We start from the raw sequence: 24,134 nt of genomic DNA on the forward strand, positions 1-24,134 counted from the left end.
CCAATGAATCAAAAGCCTCCTCTTCCTCCGCCGTACGGTAACGGTGGAGGACCTTCTTCCTCCTCCTCCTCTTCCAACACAACCATCGGGACGTTGAGTGCACGCGCCAAGCAGACGACGCAATCGGTGATCGCCACGCTCCGTCCATGGCGAATGCTTCTGGATCTGTCCGCGCTCGCTCTCCCTCACAGTTACAATGAAGCCATGGCGAACCTGAGGCACAACATCTCTTACTTCCGTGCGAACTACGCGCTCGCCGTCCTCGGGATCGTTTTCCTCGGCCTCGTTTACCACCCGATCTCTATGGTGGCGTTTATCGTCGTCTTCATCGGGTGGATCCTCTTCTACTTCTCCCGCGACGGCAACGATCCGATTGTGGTGTCGGGGAGAGAAGTCGATGACCGGATCGTGTTGGGTGTGCTTAGCGTGGTGACGGTTTTGGCGTTGGTTTATACAGACGTAGGCGAGAACGTTCTGGTTTCGCTGGTCGTTGGATTGCTCTTCGTCGGAGCTCACGCCGCGGTTCGTAATACCGGTGATTTGTTTCTTGATGAAGAATCTGCTCGCCAGGGTGGAATCGTGTCCGCCGGCTCGGTTAACCGGGGACCGGGAAGTTATACCCCAATTTGAGTTACCGGTTTAGTCGCATTTCTTGCGGTTTGCTTTGTATTGTGTGTTGTGTTTTTTTTATATATCGTTTGAACTTGTGTAAGACTTCTGGGAAATTTTGGTGTTATAGAATTTGAAATTGGCTTTTGTATTGGTAAATATATCGAACGGCAAACTCTTGGCTATTCTGGTGAATGATAGATTTAATAATGCAAATGAAAATGTATATCGTTCTAATACGTTTAAGAAACACAAGTTGGTTGGAAGCAATGTAGGTATGATTCTTCAATCTTCTTCAAGGTTGATGGAATCCTTGAACTTAGCATACAACACCTTCTTAAGCTCGGCCATTTGCGAGATGAGTGATTCCTTCTCTTGCTCGAGCTTCTCAAGGGTTTTGCAGGTGGCCTCTTTCATCTCTTCAATCCTCGTTTCCACCTCGTCCTTGGGCACATGAGCAAAGACTTCTCCGATTTGAAACCGCACCATCTCCTCATCAGCAAGGATCAGCTCGTTCCCTGCGTCCTCTAGATTATCACACTTTTCCTGCGTAATCATAATTTTTTTGGGATCAAGCTAGATGCAGAAAACAATGCCTGTTTGATTCGAGAAATAAACTAGGAAAGAACATAACAAAACGTATTCGTAAAGTCTCACATGTCTTTTATGCAATAATCTAGCATGAACCCCGAAGACAGGGAAGAAAGTAATTTCAGACACTAAATCTTAACTACCAGAGTTCTTTGAAAAGACATAACTGAGTATTACCATAAGTAACGATATGTTTCTGAGATGTCAACAAAGTTACAATAGCTAAACTAAACTAATTTGTATTGGATTGTAGATGTGTGGGTGAGTATAATAGATAAATATTTGAATCCTAATTACCGATGGATTTGACAAAATCTCTAAGTTGAAAACCCTAGAAATGAAATCAAAATCAAAACGTTTTGGAGGATTAGATGATAGGGAGGGAGGGAGTAAAGTACCTTGGCGAATTTGATTTCGTCTTCGAGCTCATGGAATCGATTGTTGAAGCGGCTGAAGGTATTAATGTTCTGCTGGTCCTGCCACGTCACCTCCATCTCAGATCCACTGCTCTTCCCCTGCACATTATCATTCACACACAGACCATTGTCATACACCACAGCAATTGAGAATCGGAAAATTGTAACTTAAAAATTTGAGAGTTTCTTTACTTGCAGCTGCATTTTCGTTCGTTCCTCTCGACGATTGAAAAGCTTCTTTTTTTTTTTTCCCTCTATTTTGGTTGTGGGGATTCACAAAATTGACAAGGGCAACCTCAAGCAAACGCAGGGTGTAAATTATTTTTTTTTGCCGTCTATTTGATTGTAAAAGGGGCAACAAGCCCAATTCAAAGTGAATCCGAAGCCCAAGTACCAAACCCTATTAGTTGAGCCCAGAGAGTCCATCCTTCCTAATTTTCCTATTCTCTATTTCTTATCATATACAGAAGAATTCAGACCAAGCAAAGACTTTTTTTCGCTAATTTCGTGATCAGAAATATTCCAAAAGCACATAAATTTATAGTAGACAAGCTTGTACGTGGTACGAAGAATTTTCTTTCAGTTATGGTATATGTAGACTCTAACACTTTCGATTTAGTTTTTTGAACCGGAAAGTCCAGTTACTTAGTTAGTTACTTAGTTTAGATCTTTTTCTCAAAGAATACTACATTTTTTTTATAATTGTGAATTCGAGTTTCTTCTTATAAGCTTTTTATTGTATTTTTCTTGTACGTGTTTAATGATATTCAATTGCATGGAATAATAGGTGAGCTAACATTTTTATCAGTTGAAATGAAATCTATACTATTTAAAGAATCCCCCCTATTGCAAAATAGCTTTAATTACGTTGATTTTGCAAATAAAAAATGCCAAACGTGTAGGTTAGTTAGTAAAGCATATATTAAAAAGGTCATTTTGACTTTTTGCATAAATTAAGAAATTAGTTTTTTTAAAAAATCATTTTTATTTATCACTAATACATTAAAAAAAAGTTTCTCTCCAACTAATACATTAGAATAGTGAAGTTAAAATTGGAATATTGTTTACGAATTTGTATTGGAAATATAAAGCGACATTTTTTTGTGAAACAAAATTAAAATGATAGAATGGCAATGAGTAATATTTATTCATCAAACATAAAAGCAATTAATATACATAAATATTAACTCTTTTGTAGGCTAACAATAAAAAGTGTATATAGAGCATAACGTTTAAAATGAAGTGTGCAAACCTAAATCAAGAAAGGATTGGTTATTCCAACAAAAGCCATGCAAGTTTGTTACTGAATCATCTCAAGAATAAAACTGTTCCAGTGTCTACCCAGGCATTTTAACAGAAACACAACTTTTTAAAAACAAATTAATTAAAAAAACATGCGGTAGAAACTCCAACCAAAACCTCTTTTTATTACCCTCTGCTTTCTACTATTCTACCATATAAAATTTCACAAGAAAATCTTCTCCCCAGGCATATAAGGAAGAAAGATATCTGAGGTTAATTTTCACAAATCCTTTGAAATCAATCATTCTATAGATTGATATTTTGTATCAGCGCCATAATTAACCAAAACGTTAGAGATCATAACAAAAAGAGCGAGAAAATGGTGAGGGTTGGTGAAGCATTGAGTGTATCAACCTCATCTTGTTCATCTCTCTACGATAGTGAAGTTGAAGAGCTTCAAAAGATGCCACTAGAACCACCGAAGAAGCCCAAGAAACGTCTCTCTAAGCAACTCTCGATGCTGGAGACCAAAAGAGACATTGCATGGGAGCGTCGTCGCCGCCAGATGCTCCATCACCTCCAGAGGAAGCAAATAAACGAAGGAGAAGATATTGACTTAACGGACGAGGACTTGAGTGAGCTCAAAGGTTCCATTGAGTTAGGGTTTGGTTTTAACGAGGAGCAAGGTCAACAGCTTACGACCACATTGCCTGCGTTAGACCTTTACTTCGCTGTGACACGTCAGATCTCGCCGGTTTCAACACCAGGAAGCAGTGGATCTTCGTCCTCAAGACTTACTTCTCTTGGAGACCATTCCTCCTCTTTTGGTAGTCCTATCAGCGACTCATCAGATGGATTGAAACTTTTGTCTCCAGGTAACTTTTTTTTTTCCATGTTTAATTTTACACTTTCTAAACAAGTGTTGGAATGATATTAATTTATAAAAGTAAATTTTCAGGAGATAATCCCCAACAGGTTAAAACGAGGCTGAGGCATTGGGCACAAGCTGTGGCATGTTCTGTGATACAACATAATTAAGCAGACAAGTGAGAGATGGATTTTTACAGAATGGGACATGGAATGAGAGACTATACAAAATTTGGTTGAGGCAAAGGAAGTGGTGTGGTATAGTGGAAGCTTATGAGACAGAGAAGGGCACATTTATTGAAGTTTCAAACTAAAAGAAGAAATGAGAAAGATGCATGTTATTCTCCAACTTTTATTTTCAGCATAGATAGATATTAGGTTTTTGCTTATCTTCCTTTTCCATCTTCACTCTTTTTCTTTTTTTAATTTATCTTTAGTAAATTTGTCCTCTATCAAACTTGTTTTCTAATGTCAAATACAAATGTGCTTCCTTATTTTAGGCGAGAAATAAGAGTTTTAATCCAGAAAAGATGATAATATCTTATTATTTTACAATCTTGAAGTTCTTTATTTAGCTTTTTAGTCATACAAACCAATATTCAAAAAACAGTAGGCAATAGTTAAGAGTTTTATAGAAAGATTATTGTTTAGGCAGATACCTAAACCAATTTCTTGAACATCTAAACTGACTTTTTAGATTCGATTTTTCCGACTAAGCGCCGTACAGCGATTTTTAAAACACTACAAACAAAAGAAATATGAGTTTTAACCATATTATTACTATAGGCGAGAAATGCAGTAAATTTGCATGACTTTTGACATTATAAACAAAATTATCAATCTATTTAAAGAATGTTTAAATGAGGACTTCAGCACAAGAAAAACAATTGAAAATGCAAAACAAACCCACAAATAAAATTATGAACACCACACCCCCAAAAATATGAATGATTCCTGTAAAAATTGTAAAATACTGAGATTGTTATTGTAATGGAAAGAAGAAGAGGCCATCTTGAAGATGCTGTACTGACTCCTTGAGCTTTTTTCACCACTCTTGTATTCTTCTTAGACTTCTCTACAATATCTTCTCCACAAAGTTATCTAACATAAAAAAAAAAAAACAGAACCACATATGAAGAACTTGAAATCTGAAAACTCCAATCAACACAACAATCAGAGAAGCAGAGAGAACGAACATACCTTATGTGAAGGTTTGTTTTACAGGTAGACAACAGTATCAACTCTCTGCATCATTACGTCTTTTCATGCTGAGACTCCTCAACGTTTGCAAATGAGAAGCTATCTCCTTCACAAATTCTACACTTTCATCCTCATTCCCCAGAGAATTCACAACATGTTCTAGAAAATACAAGTCTCCCTTCAGCTTCTCTACTCTCTCACTTAGCTCAGAAACAGATTCTTGTGTTGCTACGTTATCCACATGAGCCTCACCGTTTCTCTCAAGATTCTCCAAACAACTTGTGATGTATAACCTCTCTTCGTTGAAACCAGTCAAACAGTTCTTTATCTCGGTCACGTTTTCTGCAACATCTAGCTTCTTCTTCTGTGGAGTCTGGTCCCTGAAGTACTCAATCTCAGCTTCTAAATCTTGAATAAGCTTTTCTTTCTCAACAAGCAAATCGTTCAGTTTCTGTATTGCTTCCATATCATACTCAGCTTGCTCTTCCATCATCCTAAGATTCTGCAAAGCCTCCATCTGAAACAAAGCCTTCTCTTCCTGCAGCCTCGTGATCATAGCCATTGCTTGGTTCGTAGCAACCGCTGAAGCGCTTCTTTCTTCCTCCAGCTCTTTATACAGACCAGTAAGCAGCTTCCTGTCGTAATCAACTTGTCTTTTCAACCGATCACTCTCGCTTTCTCCTTCTATCTCGCTCACGGAAACTTCTTCTAACGATAAGTTGCTCTCGTTCCTTTCTAGCATTCTCTTTTGGATCAGCAACTGCATGTCGAGATCTAAGTCCTTTGTCTCCTGATCACTAGATATCTTGGGGCTAATACCTCTAGGCGACAGAAGCTCTATCCCACGAGAAGATGAGATATGAGTGAGTAGTGATTTAAGGTCTTCGCTAACTCTGGAAGTGTCTTTCTTCATCCATTGTTCTATGTGTGCTTCTCCATCATTACTACCTTCCTTGTGTGGGATGGAATTGTATGTATCAGCAAGATCAAGCAACTCACCTGAGCCAATGTTTGTATCTGCTGCCACAGACATTGAGTTGAAAGATGCAGATTCTGACTCAGGTGCCGCAGCTTCTGTGTGAGAAGCCATTTCGGATACAGAGGTCTCTTTCTTTTCCTTGTCTTCTGATACACCTGATATGAAAATGCATTCACTTCATCAGACTCATAACTATTACATTCCCATTAAAGATAAAGAGAAAACTTACAGTCTTCGGTTGAATATTCAGGCATGGATTGTGCAGATTTTGAAGGTGATACAACTACATATTCAGGTTCCAGAGAGGCTATATCATCTTGGTTTGTGTCCTTCTCCTTCGACGTCTCAACAACAGGTTCAGGAACCTCGTCTGGAGATGTGGCATGGAGAGGCATTAGTTCATTTCCCTTTAAGATATCTTCAGGAGTTTCAGATGATGTTGAAGTAAGATCATTGAGGCAAACAAGCTCAGACTTCTCCATCAAGGAATCTGCAGGTTTTTCCCCAAAATCTTCACTATCTTGGAGGTGAACCAGCTCTTCTTTCTCCTCTAAAACAGTCTCTCCTACTAAGACATCTTCAGGAGTTTCAGAGGCTTCTGATGATGTTGTTGAAGTAGCATCATTGAGGCAAACAAGCTCAGACTCCTCCTCCACTGAGGCATCAGCAAGAGTTTCCTTAGAATCTAGTGTTAATGACATATCTAGGAGGTGAACAAGATCTCCCTTCCCCTGTAAAGCATCCTCTCCCATTAAAAGAATTTCAGCTGCAACTGATGATGTTGAAATAATATCTCTGAGGCTAATAAGCTCTGTCTCCTTAGAAACAGCTTCAGAAGGCTCCATGGAGCGTAATGATAAGAAAAGATTATCTAATGAAATGATCTCTTCTTCCTTTAACACCTTGTTTAATGTTTCTTCAGGCAGGGCATTAACCGGAACAAGCTCTGCCTCCTCCATTAAGGCATCTGGTGTTAAAGAAACATCTTGGAAGTGAATCAGATCTTCCTTCTCCTTCAAAACAGCTGCAGAATCAGAATGATGTTCCATGGCGCTTGATGTAAAGAAAAGGCTATCTAATGAACTGGTATCCTTCTCCTTCAACACCTTCTCTGACGTTTCAGGCACGTCATTAGCTGGAACAATCTCAGGAAAAAAAGAATCAATAATTCTTAAACCGGTCTCTTGCAAAGGGAAGTCAAGGTCTAGCAGCTTATCAGTAGCCATAGCATAAGGCAAGGTGATAACTCGAGGAGTCACCAGATCCACGCTTTGAAACTTATGATCATCCTTCTCTTTAACCGCTACACCTTCATCCTCTGAAAACACAGCTTCTGATTCAGTATCCGAATGAACCTTGAGCTCAGTGTAACCAACATCAGGCAAATGATTGAAACTAACACTTTTCTTTGGTGTGTTAGATTGTTTCCCGGTTCTCAGACTACTAACCACACGAATCTTCGGTAGCGTCACCGGTTTAGCCACCACCTCCTGATCATTAAAACCGGTTTGCTGTGGCATCATCCAAAGCTGGTTACAACAAGTGCAGTATCTTCGACCTGTGTTTGGATCACTCTTGGATCCTCCTCCAAAGGAAGAAGAGTCTTCACCCAGCTTCCCAACCAACAATCTGTAAGTCTCAGCGTTTGACTTGTTGGTCGTAGCAAAGGAGAAGAGACAAGCCTCGCACATTCCCCTGACGTCAACGAGTTTGCCATGAGCGTGACAGTAAACCAAAGAAGAGATTTCTGTTTTGTGTTTGGAGCAGACCATGTCCCAATGAGACTTCTTCAGATGTTTTGTCGTCCTTCCGAGGATGTGATCAAGGCTAGAGCACATGAGACATGGAGATTGGAGGTCGGAGTGATCTGCAAACTTTGTGATCAGGTAGGAGAAGATGGAGTTGATGAAGAGCATGAGGATTAGTAGCCACTCGTTGAAGGCTAATGACAAAGCTCTGGTGAAACTCCGTGAGCTTGTTTGAGGTTTTGATGGAGAGATAGCCATCTTGTTGGTATGGTGGTACAAACATATAAAGAATCAATCAATCAATCAAAAGGCAGGGTTTTTCAAATCTGCAAATGAAAACATTTTTAGTTAGACTACAAATACTGCAGATTGCTGGGATTAAAAATAAACAGAGACAAGAAGAGAAAGTTGACCAAACACAAAACCAAAACATACATGGAGATGTGATCCTTTTGTCTTAATCAATTTCTTTTCAAACAAACTAATTTTTAATATATAATTGAACTATTAAATCTAAATCAAGTGTTTTGCCACAAAAAGAAAAGAGATCTATCTAATTAACAGCTCAACTTACAATTTTTTTGGGATCAAAATTAGAATAGAATGTTCTCGTCAGATATACTACAGAAGATCAATCTTAGCATCTAAAGAGACCAAACAGATTTATATGAATACAGAACAAACAAACAAAAACATGTATATAAAGCCTGTCTTTATCTCTTAAATAAATAAACTAACCTGTTTTCATTGGAAGGAAGAAAGTATGTAATAAAATCCAAATTCTACTCTGTTTTCCGAGAGAGAGACTTGCCCAGAAAACATTGATTCCCATTTATATTACTCTTTTTTTTTTTTTTTAACTCGGGAAAAGGTGAACCCATACATAGTAGTAGACCCAGCAAGGACTGCACGTAGTCGTCTTCTTCACAATAAACCACAATTTATTATTTTAAATAAACAGAAAAAAATTAACTGAAAACATTGAATGAGATCTCTATTTTATTGACCAAACCAAACACCCGGGAGGGGGGGTGAGGGAACAAAAGATACACATAGTTGAAACAGATTATAGATTACATTGTTAATTAATAATTATCCCTTTTACTCTTATAATCTGTTGGTAATTATTAAATGGGTAGGCAAAGAATGAAAATGAACGTGGAGATGGAGAGGGACGGTAAAGTCGGCTACTGATTAGAAAAATGGCTGCCGAACCGAAAGTTTCCCTTCGAAAAAGAAATAAAGCTAGTTAGTGTGGAAACAATAACAAAAGTCTCCTTTCTTATTTTTCATAAACAAAGATGACATCAGCTATCCGAATATTTTTGTAATCGTGATTTAAATAAGTGCAACTGCTTGGCAATTTTGAAACATTGGCCCAAATATATTGACCAAAACGCCGGCCCAAGCCCAAGTTTAACCAACTTGTAGTGAGGAGCTGGTATTTTGCCAGAGTTCAAACACGTATCTCCAAATGGTAACTGATGAACAAGTACGTGCTATGCGCGGATTATATAGCTATATTGTTTTCTTTTTAGTTAAGTATTAATATATGATATTATTTTACTATTTTGTTGCAAAAAATTCTCTCGAGTTTGAATCTGGAAAGTAGCGGAAGATTTTATTATATAGTTATTTATTTCTTTTTAATTAAATATTAATATATAATATTATTTGATTATTTTATTCCTAAAAACCTATCAAGTTTGAATTTGGGAAGTAGCCAGAGTTTTTTTTATCTTAGGTGGTTGATGGTATTATTTGGTGGAGGATAAATAAGGAACATAATGAAAATTTTGTAGAACTATGAATAAAATCCCTATGCAGTGTTAAGTATAGAAGATAAAAACTGCTAAAAGAAATTTTGTGAAGGTAGTTGACAAAAAAAAAAAAAAAAAAAAAAAAAAAAAAAAAATTGTGAAGAAAATACTTATTTGAATGACATGTAACTATACCATTAGAATTATTATAATTTAGATAAATGGTTCTGGAAAAGATATGAAATTTTGTGAGAAATTACTTATCCACAAATAAATGTTTAAATTTTGGAATGAAATAGAAAATACGTGATTACTTCCTTTGTTTCAATATTAGTAGTTTAGACTGATTTTTTTAAAATATGTTTTTTATAGATTTTTTGTACTTTTTGTTTTTCTTGAATAATGTATGACAAATAAAAATTTAAAACTTCTTATCGTAGGTTAAATGATATTTAATATATTCAAATGATACTTTTGAAGAGTAAATACTTCTCTTAATTTTTGTTATTTTAACCAAAATAACTCAGATCATAAAACATAGGAAGTATATAAGTTGACACAAATAAAAATATATATATATATATATATATATATATATACATATCTACATTAAAACACTTAACCTTTTCTATACATATACAATGTTGAAGTTAACAAAATAGTTCCCTCCATTAAGCATGCATGAACTGGTGGCCTATATCCATCAAGAAAAAAATTGTGTACTCTATAGAGAAAAAGCAAACACAGCACTTTGTGGATGATCTTTCACAAGGCTTGGGCTCAATCCAACGGTAAAGAGAAATGATATTATATGCTGTCGTGCCTATCAGCCGTCAGATAAATAGTTCGCCTATGATAGCTTACATATGTGCGCATCACAACACTTTGATCAAGCTCCATTCTTCATCCAGAAGAAGAAACAACACAAGAAAAACGAACAACCAGAATGTTGTTTCAGTGGAGAAATGAGACTCTTGGAGGGATTCGTGAGAGATAGCTTTCGATTCTGAAAGATCAAAGATGATGCTTCGATATACATTCACATGTCTTTTCATTTTCTCTCTTGATCTCAATTTTTCTCGGCGTGACCAAGTTAGTTTTCTAGATATATAAGAATACCTTGTGGCCACATATCACTCTGCTTCAGCTCATACGAAAATCCGACTACAACACCAAATCCCACTGGTATCCTGGACGAAGCCTCTGCAGTAGTCGCTCTGTTCCATGGATCCAGGAGCAGAGCCGCTAGACTATCATGAAAAAGGTAAAGATTGGTATCCGAGAATGAATGCACTCAATGGTTTACTATGATATTGATAAGATCATACGAACCAACTTTTTCTGTGTATACATAGGACTTTAGAAGTACTTCTGGTGCCCTCTACCTATTAGAACAAAGCTTTTGGGGTCAGTTAGGCATCAATGGTATAGTAACTAATCGACATATGGGTCACTGAAGGACATATACACAGTAATATTGGTAATCTGAAAGACTGCTTGCAGCACAAAAAGGGAATCAAATTTGTACCATCTATAACAACATACTCTATAAATGTGGACTTGAATTAACCTCCCCTGCCAACAACATATTCTATTAATGTGGACTCGAATTAACCTCCCTGCAAGTCCAAAATCAGCAATCTTAATGAAGAGTTTAGAGACTAACATAATTTTGCAGCAACTAACACAGCTTATAAATATGTTGTTGAAAAGCAATTTAACCATGACTGTCAGAGACACATAGATTAAAATCTAAATTGTCATCAATCATCATAGCAGGTGTTTGAAGCTTTGTATCATTTGATGCCTCAAGGCTATTAATCACCTGGCTTAAGATTGCGTTGGAGGTAACCACGTTGATGCATGTAAGAATTGCCTTGTAAGACTTGAAAGTACCAATTTCTGATATCAGCTTCAGTTAAAATATTTAGCCAAAATCCTGATCAAATAAGAATGACATGCGCAGATTTAGTTATAAGAATTAGTGTCAGGAAATATCAAAACTGTAAGCAGGAAAAAGTATAGCATGTACTCAAAGACAAAGTACAGCTAGTGAAACACCATCAAAAGTTCATCACTATTAACTTGTACATATAAGTTGAAAGCCAACTCATATAAGCCACAAATTAAAGGGCCAGATGCTTAAGATATCAAAAATAATAATAAGAGAATTTGAGTTACCTGTCCATCGTCTTTCAGGTAAAGCATTGTGGCCTCTTTATTTATTTTATGTATGTAAGAACTTTTGAAAAAATTATATAACAACAACCTTAGAATAGTTCTTAACAAGGACTGGAAGCAAACTGTCTGTATATAAAAAAAGGAAGATATTGATCAACTTAAAGATACAAAAGAAGAAAGAAATAAAAGAAAAAAGAAAACTTTAGTGTCTTCATTGGGACGTCTCGCATCCTTAAAGACATTAACATGCTGCAGCAAATTGGTTTTCACGGACCTATAGAAACTTCTGATGAAGAAATCGACTCAATCCACACGACTTCTCCTATGGTTCTTACTATTGTTTCTTGCCCTTTGGTAACAAAGGCTTCCCTTCGATTAATAGGTTATTAGATTAAATGCAAAATTTGAAAGTTGACAAATATATCATCGTTGTTAGACAAATATTATGCAATCAGGAGAGAATATTACCTGAGAAGATCGAATCCTAACGTACGTTTCAGCCGAAGATGACAAACCTATGAAAGAAGCTTAGGTGGAAGATCTAAGGAATCTGAGAAACACAAACCACAATTATGTTGGAGGAAGAGTGGAGGAAGAGAGAGTGAGAGTTTTATGGGTTTAGTTGGGTTGGAGGATGTTATTAAGATGGATGGAACTTGGATCGATTTGACTTCCTTGGAGTATGGTTGAGCATTGATGAAAGGATTAATAGGATGAAAGAGTAATGAAGTCGCAGTTACGTTAGGTTAGATGGTTGTCCGGTAAGTGAATTTAGCATAGATGACATGGCACATTCTTGACTTATGATTGGCTTGAATTTTCATGCCTACGTGGACACCCTAAGAATTCTAGATATCTCCCTTTTAGTATTGTAAGTTTCTCGGCGATAATTGCGTGTGGGTTCTTCTTTTTAATATACACTTAACCATCTATCTTTCACTATGGAGGTCCTACATTTTTATCGATTCATTATTATTTCTAATTTCTGCCAATACAAAGATCACACGTTTTCGTGTGTGATGTAAAGTTTAAAATTACACCTCTCATCCATTTTATGATTATGGACTAAAATGTAATGAGAGCTCCCAACATATTTTCGCATTCCATTAAACGTTGCTCAAACTCTACTCACTATGTAGAAAAAATATGATGTGATTTGAGAGCAATACCTGAATATGTTGTTCCTCCTATCATTTAGTAGACTAAAGAAAATAAAAGATGCAAATAAAATTTCCTCTAAATATAAGATTGCGTATTTGATTAATGAATAGACCACTTCAGATTAGTTACAACTTATGCAGTGAGCATTAACTACATAACTATTAGCTAACCAAAAAAACATGATATTGGGACTATTAGTTCCTTTATTTGTGTCTATAGAATTAGTACTCATAAATATGATTCACAGGGAAAGGAAAAAAAGAGAGAGAGAGAGAGGGTGACCATTAATATTACAGCATGTTAGAGAGTTCCATCAAGTGACTCATCTCCTCCATTTGAACCCCAGTACTTGTCTCCTCCAAAAGCCATTTCTCAATAAATGTCAATGGGGAAGTAGCATTTTTATGATCATCATCAACACCATCACCATCTTCTTGGACATCATGATCGCAGCTAACGTTTTTCTCTGACTCCTTTGGATGAACAAGGAATCCATGATCATCATCCCCATTGATTGTTTTGCTCTGATCCTCTTCCCAAGAACCTTGTACATGCTCGCATGGAAACTGATTCTCATGATCATCCATGAGATTGGTCGTTCCTTTTTGCATTTTTTCTTCCAAGAAATTAGCCGTGCTACTCTTAGGGGATGCTCTCATCGAACCTTCAAGAAGGCGAGAAATGTTTTCGGTGCTTGAAGCATATGTAGTAGATCTATGATTAATGGTGTTTCTTGTGGCTGAAGTTTGCAACGCCATGTTTTCTGAAACGCTTCTCTCTTCACTCTCGGACTTGTTGAGATTCTTCTTCAGATGGGTGTTCAATTCCAATAGTTCTTGATATCATTGTCTGTTCTTTGTGGTAGATACGAAGCTATGGATGCCCATCTTAAGATTCAACCACACCCATAAGTAGCAAATAAGCTGAGTTAGGGTTATTATCATCAAAGATTATAACAAAAAAACATTCAAAAGATGAAGAGATGTTGTGTTGTGAGATTACTTGTTACCCAATAAGGCTTGCAAGTGAATGATCATTCCTTCCTAGAGCTGGAAATTTTAATCATTGCCCGCGGGCCCCGCCCCGTTTGACCTACCGCGGGGCGGGTGCGGGTCGAACCATTTGAAATTTTTAAATCGCGGGTGCGGGTGCGGGTCGAGATTATTTTGAGCGGGGCGGGTGCGGATCAGCCGAATTTGAATCGCGGGTACCCGCCAACCCGCAAATTAAAAAAAAAAAAAAAATTTGAAAAAAAAACATTTTTCGTAAAATATATAAAAAACAATAAATATTTGTATAATTTTAATTATAAATATATTTTTTTAATAGTATTTTTTAAAAATAACTTTTATATAAATAAAAAATAATTATTTTTAATTAAAATAATTATTATATAATTAGAAAATAATCATTTTTAATTAAAATAACTATTTTTAATATAATTAATATTACCCGCGGGTTACCCTCGGGTTTTGGCGGGGCGGGTACGGATATAAAAGTTTTTGTTTGCGGGTTATGCGGGTTGAGTTTTTGAATCGAAAAAATGATTCGACCCGCGGCGGGGCGGGTTGACCCGCGAACCCAGCACAATCCTTCCTCATGAGGAGTAAAATTTCCGCGTTTGATTCCAGGTCTCAGATAATTTGTCCATCTCAGTCTACAGCTTTTGCTGCATCTCAGTAACCCTTTTAAAAGCCAAAAGATACAAAACATCAACACGCATAAGCAAACGACCAGAAAAAGCACTAGAAGAAAATATGTTAAAATATAATGATCACCAGTGGTGGTGGGAACTGATCTCCAGTTTCCGGGACCATGTTCTTGAATGTAAGAAACAAGAATGATGTCTTCTTCAGGAGTCCATGGTCCTTTCTTGATCCCTATCTTTTCACAACATGAAGGCCTCCCCATCTCTCTCTCTCTCTCTAGATCTCTAGAGTTTAATTATGCTGCTCTTTATAGATGTGTGAATATGTGTATATACATAAATGAAGTTAATGCATTATGTGTATGTATATATATATATATGTGAAATTAATTGGGTGACTTAAAGACGAGGGAAGAACTTTCTATGCATGCTTTTCTTGACAGCCTCTTTTGGATCTAGGAAACTCACGAGTCACTCTGCCTTTTCCGTTTACTATTTTGCGTAGTTTTGTTAACGAAGTAGTTTGAACTCCATAAGAAAATGTTTATCTCTCCCTAAGAAAACGTTACTCATTAGTATATTTAGTAAACTAGCATAAGAATAGCGCGCATGGTGAGTTTATTTGTATATGTTACGATAATTTTTTTTATATATTTGATCATTTTATTTATACATATACAATGTTTTTTGTTGTTATTATATAATTTATTTCCGATGGACCGGAATAATTTTTATTAAAAATTGTGGAACTAAACTATAATTAATATATCATGGGTTGATCAGATTGGACATTAAACAAATTATGACACAAAAACCTTATTTTTTCCACTGAACACATTTTTGAAAAAAAAAACGAACAGTAATGTTTTCACAGTTGAAGTATTTTGGCTTTTATCTTTTATATGGTTTTGAAATGTTTCAGATCAACCATCGAATTGATACATGTCATTTTAATGTTTTTAGTCGTATGCTAAAGAAAAACTTACATTTTTGTAATTTAAAATTGTTTTAAAATATAACATATAAGAAAAAATATAACATATAAGAAAAAATATGACATATAAGCTTTCCTCATTTTTGTAATTTAAAGTCGTTTAAAAAAAATAAAAATATAACATATAAAGTTTCTTCATTTTTTTGTAATTTAAAGTTATTTTAAAAAATTCAAAATATAATATATAAGAAAAATCTAATTTTTTTTATTATGTGGTTAATGTGATTGTTTATTTTTTAATAATATAAAATTAAACAAAAATGAAGAATGATGCAAAAATTGTTATCAAATATTTATTATTCATAGTCATTAATTGTCATATATATGTTAATCATATTAGGTAATTCTGTAGCTTTTATTTAAAGAATTAATACACGCTTATATTTTGGGTTAATATAATATTTCCTAATAATTCGATTTGGACTAACATTTTTTTTTTCCAATTAATTCTTAAACTGACACGTAAGCTAAATTGTCATTCTAATTAGGTGACAGCTAAGCATGATATGTTTTTAATTAGTACAAATTTAAAATTACAACTTTTTAAATGATTCTTAATTAATATATCTTATTTTTAAATGATCTTCGATTAATATATAGGAGATGATCCACCATATTAATTTAACATCGAATATTGCTATAAATGATAACACATTGCAGGTGAATACATAGTGGATCGGTAAAAATAAATTGCTCGATACGGAAATTTCGTTTGTGAAACATATAAACATTGCGGAGTTGATGGAGGATTCGTGCGTGGATGATAATTTAACGAGATAATCAATTCATAGCCGAAGAAGACTCGCAAGCTATCTGACACTATTTGTGATAGTAGTTGTAATGGTGGTACGAAGCGAACCAGTCAAATTAAAACTCAATTAACCGAAGAATTAAAATAATAAACCAAGGAGATAACCGGAACACTAAAGAAAGGAAACGAAACTCAAAAGGGGTAGACGAATCCAAACAAGCTGCTTCAATTAGCTAGTAAAAGAGCAAAGAAGAAACCAAGCATACCATCAACAAACCATATGTCCCTTTGTATCACCAACTAGCACCCAACTCTATACAGTCTATATAATAATCCATCTTAAAAGTATCTGGAGAGAACCATTATCATACTCTCTCCCACAAAAGAGTACCAAAACGAGACAACTCCTTAATTTCACTCCTTTGTCTATATTTTCTGACTGCACACTTGCTAAGAGATATAAAAGATATGTGTGACCGAGAGAGAAAGGCCGAGCAGTCAAGTGCGCAGACAATACCCGATAACAATGCTAATGAATGCCACCACGCAAACATATAGCAGAGGGAATCCAATGTGCACTTCTTTCACTATCTTCTTCGTCCTCAGTTCCGCCTGCATCATATCATCATAAATACAAGCTTTGTTATCACTCGGTTATAAAAGAAACAGCTATGTAGCCAGTTACTACTAGCCACTCTCACCAGCTCTTGTTGCAAGCTTTCTCTATGTTGGAAGCTTATAGACCGCTCCTCCATTAGCTTCGAAATGGTTGAATCAGCCTGCACCATATTTTAAAAAATAACTCTTTAGCACATTTAAAGTGGTCAGAAGATTGCACCAAGTTATGGACTTCTAAATTTGATAACCATACCTGCTTTAGCTTGGATTCAAGAGCATTGACTTTTAGCTTCATCCCCTCAATGTCTTTAACCAACTTTGACTCCTCCAATGCTTTGATATTCTGAGCGTCAGTTTGCTGCATGTGGACAACGTCTCTGTTCCTCGGTATCTTTGGTTCATCAGAATAAGTCACACTGTTGGCCGAAGTTTTTCCATTAGGAAAAACTTGATCCAGATCCATGGCCATTTTTGTGGGAGTATCCAAATTATGTGTTGACTTTATCCCCCTTCCATCATCTGCATCCTTGTGAGACTTAATAGGATCAAATTCAGCTTCTTTTTCCAAGTTTGATGTAGCGTAGCCGCCTTTGGTTGCCTTCAAGTCATTAGCCTCCTTTGCATCATAGGGTGCCTTTAACTCATCATGTCCAACCATCCTAGGCTCCTTGACAATCTCACTCTCCTGGAAAAATAAAGGTTAATAATAAACAAACAAGGATGAGAAGCTGCATATCGCACCCAATAAATGTGATGAGCTAAAGTGGACTTGCTGGGAAAGAACTACACACGCTGCTTGGTATTTACTCTTCAAATATTACTAAAATCTCATAGAACTTGGTTGTGAACAAGGCTAAATACTTTTCTTACATATTGTGGCAGGCGAAGGGTCTCTGATTGACCATATACTCGATCCTTGAGGATGGAATCTTCAAATACAGCTTCCTGCTTCAGTGTCCCTTTAACTGGAGATAGTTCAGGTGAGTCCGACGGTAACACGAGAGTTACTCTCAGTTTGTTTTCCTCTATGTGTTTGCCTTCCGCTTTGGAGAACTGCCACGAATAAATGAATGAGCATACAGATATACTTGACATGCCAAATAACAGAATTTCAGGATATAGAGGATCAAAGGGGTTACCATGCTAGCTGTGATGTCTTCATCAGTTGTTTCCTCAGGCACAGCAGTACTCTGGATTAAGAATTTGTCTTTGCAAACCATATCCGGAGGCGGTTCTTTGAAAGCTTGCATAATGACTGCAATAACATACTACTCGATTAACCCAAAGCATTGACTTAATTTGAACGTGAAGGACCTATTCATCATCCAGCTTAAACTTCGAATACACAAACAAATTCTGAGTTTTCCAACAACAAAGACTTTGAACTTAGCAACTCCATCTGGAACAGGTCCATTTTCTCTTTAGACAACTATGATGTGAACTCTGAAAGCCTAGGATCCTAAAAGACTGTCCAGACGATGTTCAACTCCAAAGACAAATGACATATCTATGAAAATATAAACATTTTCGGTTCATTTCCCACGCCACCAGACATCATGCAACAACTTATCCCACCGACTGAACAAAGGTAAGTGCAAGAAAATTCAAGCATCGTTCGAAAGTATGTAAGAAGTTAGCATACCAGAGAATTCACAGGATGATTTTGGTGCAACAACGCCAACATTTGGACGAACACAGTACTTCTTTGGTGATGTAGTTTTGACCTGTCAATAAACCAAAACCACAGCTAATTTATGCGTCTTATCCAGAGATACATTTAGCCAGAAAAAGAGAAGAATGTGTATTAAGACCTTAAATGCAACAAAAAGATTGGTTGTATTGGTAAGCTGTACCACGCAGGTACTCTGCTTCTTCAGATCAACTACAAAAGAGGAAACCATCTTAAAAAGGATAACAGATGATTTGAAAAGCAAGGCAAAGATATCCTTCTAGCGACTTCCATCTACAGCGAATTACACCACACATCAAATTCAGAAGCAAGAAGTAGTTTAAAACATCCTTAGCAAAACAGACAACCTCAACACTACACCAACTCATCTTAGTTACACGACCCACATAAACCATGAGCACCACAATGACAGAAATTAAAAGAAAATAGCTGAGAACTAAGAGAACTCCGTATATTCTTAACAAAGGACCATAACTAAACTAAAAAAAAAAAGATCATTAGGCAAGTGATTAAGAATCATCCCCTTGATAATGATATCTTACCTACAAACTTCAACGTTCGTGGTTGAATATCCAACAGCGGCATGTTCATGGTTGCTGTGACAAAATCTGGTTTAAGAAGGAAACGCACTAAGATCAGCTCAGAATCACTTGATTAGACTTTTCAAGGGCGGCAAAAATCAAATCAATCATAAAGCTCTCTCTCTCTCTCTCTCTCTCTCTATGATTCGAACATCACGAAGTCTGATCAAGCATTCCACCAGAATAAGAGCTAAATCTAATCGTCTTCCGTCACCAGAAACCCTAAACCACCGCGCTAACTCGCTCGAAGACTCAAAACGCGATTAATTTTACGTTAAAGCGTTTCGTACTATAATCAGCGATCCCGCCGACGCTACCTTAGAGCAGCCGGGGAAAATCGAAGCCTAAGCGTGCAAACTCATAAGGGAGAGAACGAAAGGGGGCAAAATAGGAAGGACGACGACGTTTTCGAGGAGCAGACTTGACTCCTCGGGATCCGATGCTAGTGAATTAGTAAAAACTCAGATCGCAATGGATCTTCCGGATCCCTAGGGACTTCGGAAGAGGAAGAAACCAACGATGAGCATGATCAAAGAGGGGCGATTAGAACGACAAGGAAAACTTACAGTCTCTCTCTCCTTGATGACGAGGCAAGCAGCGATGAGATTTCTCGAGAGCGCTGATCTGATGGGAAGGGGGTGGGTAGTGCAAGTATCAAGTATGGGGGATGATGTGCTCTAAACACCAAACATATACCCAAAAAAAAAAAGTATATGACGGCAATTTGTTGGAGATGGAGATGGTGGAAATTTGTTGCACCTGACGGCAATTACTAAACAAGATTTGGTACGACCAAAAACATTTTTGTAATTTTATTAGAGTCTGTAGAAAACAAAAAATTTAAAGTGAGGTTTTGAGAATAATAAACCATGTACATGCGGAATTATATGACAAGAGTATTTATGCGATTGTGAAATGAATGCAGACTTTTTAATATAATTGAATGCTTTTTTTTATTAAAGAAGGATTACACGCGTGATTGTGATTCGATTCCGATCATCAGACCCTTTTTAAGTGCTTTCCCATTTATTTTTCTTTAATTTAACACGAAGAAGAGATTTAAATGCGTATAATGCAAATATTCCTATAGATGTTAACAAAAAAAAAAAAGATGAGGAAATAGAAGTGTGAATGTAAAATTGGCAGAAAAAAGAAGAATAAAACTTTATGTCTTTTATGATCTTATCATATGTAGTAGGTGCATGTAGTTAGTTTAAAGAAAATGTACTATTAGTTGATAAGGCTCTGAAAATGTTGTATGGGAATGGGGATTTGCTTTAATTTAGGATCGAACCCTCTTACATTTTTTTTTGCTAAAAATGGAAATGTCATTAACAGTCTAATTACTGAGTTGCAATCTCATCTGCTTAAAAAACCCCTCTTACATTTTTTCAGCTTTTTAAGTTGTTTATCTCACTTTCAAATTGTTTGTGTATTCATTGTTTTGTTATAGTCTTATAGGCAATGTTCTAAAACGCGTTAGACGTTCATTACGCGTTAGATGATTGTATAGCGTCTGACCGTATAGACGGACACTTAAACGGGATATATACGTATACACGAAATATAAGTATAAGATTAATATATATACACATTATTTTTGAAAGAAACTGAACATAAATATATTTTAAATCTAATTTTATGTATAAGTATATAGTTTAACATATATAAAAATTTTTAAATTATAAAATTTAAAGTCATTTTAAATATATAAAGATGATAAATATTAAATATATAAAGATGATAAAATTAAAATAAGTAAAAAATAATATAAATAATAACATTAATAAAATATAATAATAATAATAATATTAATATTAATAGTTTATTTTTTCTTATTAATGATTAAAATCCGTCTAGGCGTCCGCTATTATTCGTCCGAATTATATAAATCCGCATAAAACAATGTATAACATAAAAATAATACGGTTGGCTAGCCACTAAACGCCGTATTTTAGAACATTGTTATAGGTGTACAAAGTGTGATAAGCCCAGTATGTATCATAACATAAAGTGGCCACCATTTTATTGAATTGGGAGCCCACAAGTTCACAATCTGAGAGAGCCCACCAATTTAAATCGAGGGCCCATACGCTCAGATACATGCCATCATCATCTGAAAAGAATAAACAATGCGATTCAAAGTTTGAAAAGAATCTATCTAGCCTCCGACAAAATCACATGATCTGTGTGGGTTTTAGTATAAGATTAAACCCCAAAAATTAAATAAATAAACCGATCACCTACCCACATTCTGACCTCGTGCGTGTCTGTCTATATACAACTAACAAAGTAGACAAACCAAAGCAAAACACACAAAGCTCATCGAGAGAACATTCAGACACTTCATAGCTTCTTTATTGGGGTACCCTGAGGTACGAGTTTGATTCTGGTTTCATTTTCACTATGGATTTTATTTAGCTTAGATCGATTCTTCACATGGCTTCTTTAGATCGATCATTGACATGTTTGCATCTCTTCTGACTCTAACGCTTAGATCTTTACGGAGCTGGGTTTTCAGTTTTATGATTAGTAGATCTGTTGACTGACTCCTTCCTGGTTTTCTTATATGTTTACCAATCTTCTGAAGACAGCTTTGACCTTTTCATTTTAAAAAACTTGTACGAGCTTGTTATGAATTTAGATGGTGGTGAACTGATGATCTCATATCCGGTTGTGTCTAATTGATAAATATCTCTAATGGGTTTAATCAAGATCTATTTTTCGCATCAAGCTTTGAGTTAAGACAATATGAGAGATTGGTTCTAAATAGGTGTGATGTTTGAAACTATTCTTTAGTTTCTGGATGTTTTACATGTTTTTTTGTATATATGTTGACATAAATGGTTATTTCTGTTGATTTTACAGATCACAAAGGATAACAAACAATGGGCAAGGGAGTCGCAGTCTTGAACAGCAGTGAGGGTGTTAAGGGGACTATCTTCTTCACCCAGGAAGGAGACGGTACTTTTTTATTCAGCCTTTCAAAATATTTGAAGCCATTCTGTTTTGGTTTTACTTCTTATGAAATGATGGAAATTTTTGGGTTGTTTTTTTTTGTTTTTTGCAGGTGTGACCTCTGTGACTGGAACAGTTTCTGGACTTAAACCTGGTCTACATGGTTTCCATGTCCATGCTCTTGGTGACACCACTAACGGTTGCATGTCCACCGGTACTATTCTTGTAACTCTGTCAAGGAACATCTTTCTGGATATTTTGTATGGATAAGAAACTCTAGGAGATGATGGTGTTTGTCTACATGGTTTTCTGTTATTCAACTTAACTTTTTTTGTTTGTTTCATTGTTTGTTCAAGGAGGTTATAATTATATTTTAAATCCGGAACTCTTTAAGTATTGTCCAAGTATTTGAAACCTTTGGTCAAATCTCGTTTTCCAGGTCCACATTTCAACCCTGATGGTAAACAACACGGTGCCCCAGAGGATGCTAATCGACATGCTGGTGATCTAGGAAACATCATTGTTGGAGATGATGGTATTATTTTTCTCAGCATTTGTATCTCTAATGATCTCAAGCTTATTTAGAGCAGTTTTATATCATGCCGTTTGATATTCTCTTGCAAACGTATTTTATGCAGTCCTAGTTTATAGTACATCTCTCATCTTTGACTAGCTTTTAGTGTTCATGGATTAACACCATACCTTCTTCTTTTTTTTTGCTATACCAGGAACTGCCACCTTCACAATCACTGACTGCCAGGTTCGTAGCTTTGTACCTAGTTTATGCTCTCTTGTTTCTTCTTACGAGACTGCTATAGTGAACCAAGGTTTTGTGTTCTTGTACAGATCCCTCTTAGTGGACCGAACTCTATTGTCGGAAGGGCTGTTGTTGTCCACGCAGACCCTGACGATCTCGGAAAGGGTAATGACATTTGGCTGTTTATTTTTGTTAACATCCCTAAGTTGAATTGTCCATATGAAGACATATACGGGTCTCAACATCAATCCTTAGAACAATATAAACCATTGGTTTTTACATTCTCAGGGGGCCATGAACTCAGCTTGGCTACCGGAAACGCAGGCGGCCGTGTTGCTTGCGGTAAGTCGAAATAAACCCACATTTTTTTCTCTCTTTTTCTGTGGCAAGTCAATGCTCATCTCATCTTTGTCTTTTACATTGATATTGCATTGTGGGTTAAGGCTGAAAATAAACCACCTATAACATCATGTCGGTTTAGAAATGAATGTATCATAGTTTGGGAAGTGGCGAGAGATTAACTATCGGCTGGTGGGAATTTCAACCTCACTTGTGATGACTTCTCAATCGATCTAATAGACTCAGAAAGGATCAACTAACTGAACTATGGTCTACCTTCTTGCAGGTATTATTGGTCTTCAGGGCTAAGTAAGCTGTTACTTATCGAGGAAGGGAGTGATGCAATAAGGAGGTCATATATACCTCTAGACCTGGCTAGTTTGTGTGTGTATCTGTGTGTGTGTGTGGCTATAATCTCTCCTTTGTGGCTCAATACATTCTATTTAAGACAAAAAAAAAAAAAAACAGAGAAAATTTTGGACTTTTACTATTTCATGAATAAGAGCAGATGTGAAACTAAAACTCTGAGCGTATTAACTTTGCCTGAAGTTGCATTGATTCAATGTGAAGTGTTATGCATTTGGGGATATAGTCTGAAACTTAAAACAACAGTGCGTAGAAGTAACAAAATCTACATGAAAAAAATGTTCACAATTTGATTTATTAAAACCATAGACTAACCGAAAGTAGGGAAGTAGAAAGCGATGGCTAAGTAGCTAACGACGGCGAGTGAGAGATATTCTGAATCTCTGAAGATTAAACTCCGGGGATTAATTCAGCATAAACTAGTGGAAGCAGGTTAGCTTAAGGTTTAAAGGTTTTTGTACCTAAGTTTGGGAATCGAACTCCCAAACTATGCAATTTCTCGCGGATTAAAGAAAATTCAGGTTTTAAGTTCAAGAGAGAAGAGCAATTTATTAATAGAGACTACAAAAAAAAAGTTTCAAGGAAAGTTAGTATTGTCGGTTATCAATATAATTCATAAATGTAATGTCATAATAAATCAGCGTTATAAAAAAAAAATTTCAGTTTAAACCGAAAACA

The 24,134-nt window shown here is 36.0% G+C and overlaps 7 protein-coding genes across 10 annotated transcripts; 3 read left to right on the plus strand and 4 right to left on the minus strand.

The window, feature by feature from the left end:
- The first annotated feature begins 3 nt into the window (after nt 1-3).
- Nucleotides 4-794, plus strand: LOC106400980 (PRA1 family protein E-like). Its single transcript, XM_013841395.3, has one exon. It carries the CDS (start codon nt 4-6, stop codon nt 628-630), a length of 627 nt encoding a protein of 208 aa, XP_013696849.1. The 3' UTR covers nt 631-794.
- LOC106415191 (probable prefoldin subunit 4) lies at nt 795-1,936 on the minus strand. Its single transcript, XM_013855829.3, has 3 exons — nt 1,809-1,936; nt 1,599-1,715; nt 795-1,155 (listed from the first exon to the last, which is right to left on the minus strand). Exons 1-3 carry the CDS (start codon nt 1,818-1,820, stop codon nt 895-897), a joined length of 390 nt encoding a protein of 129 aa, XP_013711283.1. The 5' UTR covers nt 1,821-1,936; the 3' UTR covers nt 795-894.
- Nucleotides 1,937-2,065: 129 nt separating this feature from the next.
- LOC106412949 lies at nt 2,066-4,320 on the plus strand. Its single transcript, XM_013853815.2, has 2 exons — nt 2,066-3,733; nt 3,817-4,320. Exons 1-2 carry the CDS (start codon nt 3,238-3,240, stop codon nt 3,894-3,896), a joined length of 576 nt encoding a protein of 191 aa, XP_013709269.1. The 5' UTR covers nt 2,066-3,237; the 3' UTR covers nt 3,897-4,320.
- A 199-nt stretch (nt 4,321-4,519) lies between these two features.
- LOC106415187 (myosin-binding protein 1-like) lies at nt 4,520-8,992 on the minus strand. Of its 2 annotated transcripts, none has more exons than XM_013855825.3 (4): nt 8,391-8,992; nt 6,134-7,978; nt 4,926-6,059; nt 4,520-4,826 (listed from the first exon to the last, which is right to left on the minus strand). In XM_013855825.3, the coding sequence occupies exons 2-3, from the start codon at nt 7,908-7,910 to the stop codon at nt 4,963-4,965; spliced, it is 2,874 nt and encodes a 957-aa protein (XP_013711279.2). In that variant the 5' UTR covers nt 7,911-7,978; nt 8,391-8,992; the 3' UTR covers nt 4,520-4,826; nt 4,926-4,962. The 2 variants fall into 2 exon arrangements, with proteins under 2 accessions (XP_013711279.2, XP_013711280.2); XM_013855826.3 differs by lacking the exon at nt 8,391-8,992 and adding an exon at nt 8,227-8,362.
- A 3,838-nt stretch (nt 8,993-12,830) lies between these two features.
- On the minus strand, nt 12,831-14,889 carry LOC106413803 (transcription factor MYB60). The gene is given in 5 exon segments (XM_048757902.1): nt 12,831-13,575; nt 13,578-13,641; nt 13,757-13,797; nt 14,351-14,439; nt 14,533-14,889. Coding segments are annotated over 5 exon segments (858 nt in total). The 5' UTR covers nt 14,666-14,889; the 3' UTR covers nt 12,831-13,044.
- Nucleotides 14,890-16,355: 1,466 nt separating this feature from the next.
- Nucleotides 16,356-19,900, minus strand: LOC106416245 (vesicle-associated protein 2-2). 2 transcript variants are annotated; one of them, XM_022703499.2, is made up of 10 exons: nt 19,603-19,900; nt 19,354-19,531; nt 18,998-19,063; nt 18,577-18,647; nt 18,408-18,489; nt 17,905-18,020; nt 17,636-17,818; nt 17,019-17,450; nt 16,849-16,926; nt 16,356-16,759 (listed from the first exon to the last, which is right to left on the minus strand). In XM_022703499.2, exons 3-10 carry the CDS (start codon nt 19,044-19,046, stop codon nt 16,646-16,648), a joined length of 1,125 nt encoding a protein of 374 aa, XP_022559220.2. In that variant the 5' UTR covers nt 19,047-19,063; nt 19,354-19,531; nt 19,603-19,900; the 3' UTR covers nt 16,356-16,645. The 2 variants fall into 2 exon arrangements, with proteins under 2 accessions (XP_022559220.2, XP_013712551.2); XM_013857097.3 differs by lacking the exon at nt 19,354-19,531.
- A 1,262-nt stretch (nt 19,901-21,162) lies between these two features.
- On the plus strand, nt 21,163-23,612 carry LOC106411572 (superoxide dismutase [Cu-Zn] 1). Of its 2 annotated transcripts, XR_002658860.2 has the most exons (9): nt 21,163-21,411; nt 21,905-22,000; nt 22,107-22,208; nt 22,434-22,529; nt 22,723-22,754; nt 22,841-22,916; nt 23,040-23,093; nt 23,195-23,282; nt 23,377-23,612. XR_002658860.2 is itself a non-coding variant. In XM_013852359.3 (8 exons), exons 2-8 carry the CDS (start codon nt 21,925-21,927, stop codon nt 23,397-23,399), a joined length of 459 nt encoding a protein of 152 aa, XP_013707813.1. In that variant the 5' UTR covers nt 21,163-21,411; nt 21,905-21,924; the 3' UTR covers nt 23,400-23,612. The 2 variants fall into 2 exon arrangements, 1 of the variants encoding a protein (XP_013707813.1); XM_013852359.3 differs by lacking the exon at nt 23,195-23,282.
- The last annotated feature ends 522 nt before the right edge of the window (nt 23,613-24,134 follow it).

Source organism: Brassica napus, chromosome C5 (assembly GCF_020379485.1).
Source record: "Brassica napus cultivar Da-Ae chromosome C5, Da-Ae, whole genome shotgun sequence".
Lineage (NCBI taxonomy): Eukaryota > Viridiplantae > Streptophyta > Magnoliopsida > Brassicales > Brassicaceae > Brassica > Brassica napus.

Coding starts and splice junctions, on each gene's coding strand:
- LOC106416245 (XM_013857097.3), bottom strand. CDS start 19,046: ATGAACATGCCGCTGTTGGATATTCAACCACGAACGTTGAAGTTTGTA. Junction 18,490..18,576: donor ATCTTTTTGTTGCATTTAAG/GTCTTAATACAC, acceptor GTTTATTGACAG/GTCAAAACTACATCACCAAA. Junction 16,760..16,848: donor AAAGCTTGCAACAAGAGCTG/GTGAGAGTGGCT, acceptor GATATGATGCAG/GCGGAACTGAGGACGAAGAA.
- LOC106411572 (XM_013852359.3), top strand. CDS start 21,925: ATGGGCAAGGGAGTCGCAGTCTTGAACAGCAGTGAGGGTGTTAAGGGG. Junction 22,530..22,722: donor CATCATTGTTGGAGATGATG/GTATTATTTTTC, acceptor TTGCTATACCAG/GAACTGCCACCTTCACAATC. Junction 23,094..23,376: donor AGGCGGCCGTGTTGCTTGCG/GTAAGTCGAAAT, acceptor ACCTTCTTGCAG/GTATTATTGGTCTTCAGGGC.
- LOC106400980 (XM_013841395.3), top strand. CDS start 4: ATGAATCAAAAGCCTCCTCTTCCTCCGCCGTACGGTAACGGTGGAGGA.
- LOC106412949 (XM_013853815.2), top strand. CDS start 3,238: ATGGTGAGGGTTGGTGAAGCATTGAGTGTATCAACCTCATCTTGTTCA. Junction 3,734..3,816: donor ATTGAAACTTTTGTCTCCAG/GTAACTTTTTTT, acceptor GTAAATTTTCAG/GAGATAATCCCCAACAGGTT.
- LOC106415191 (XM_013855829.3), bottom strand. Junction 1,156..1,598: donor ACGAAATCAAATTCGCCAAG/GTACTTTACTCC, acceptor ATGATTACGCAG/GAAAAGTGTGATAATCTAGA.
- LOC106415187 (XM_013855825.3), bottom strand. CDS start 7,910: ATGGCTATCTCTCCATCAAAACCTCAAACAAGCTCACGGAGTTTCACC. Junction 6,060..6,133: donor TGAATATTCAACCGAAGACT/GTAAGTTTTCTC, acceptor TTTTCATATCAG/GTGTATCAGAAGACAAGGAA.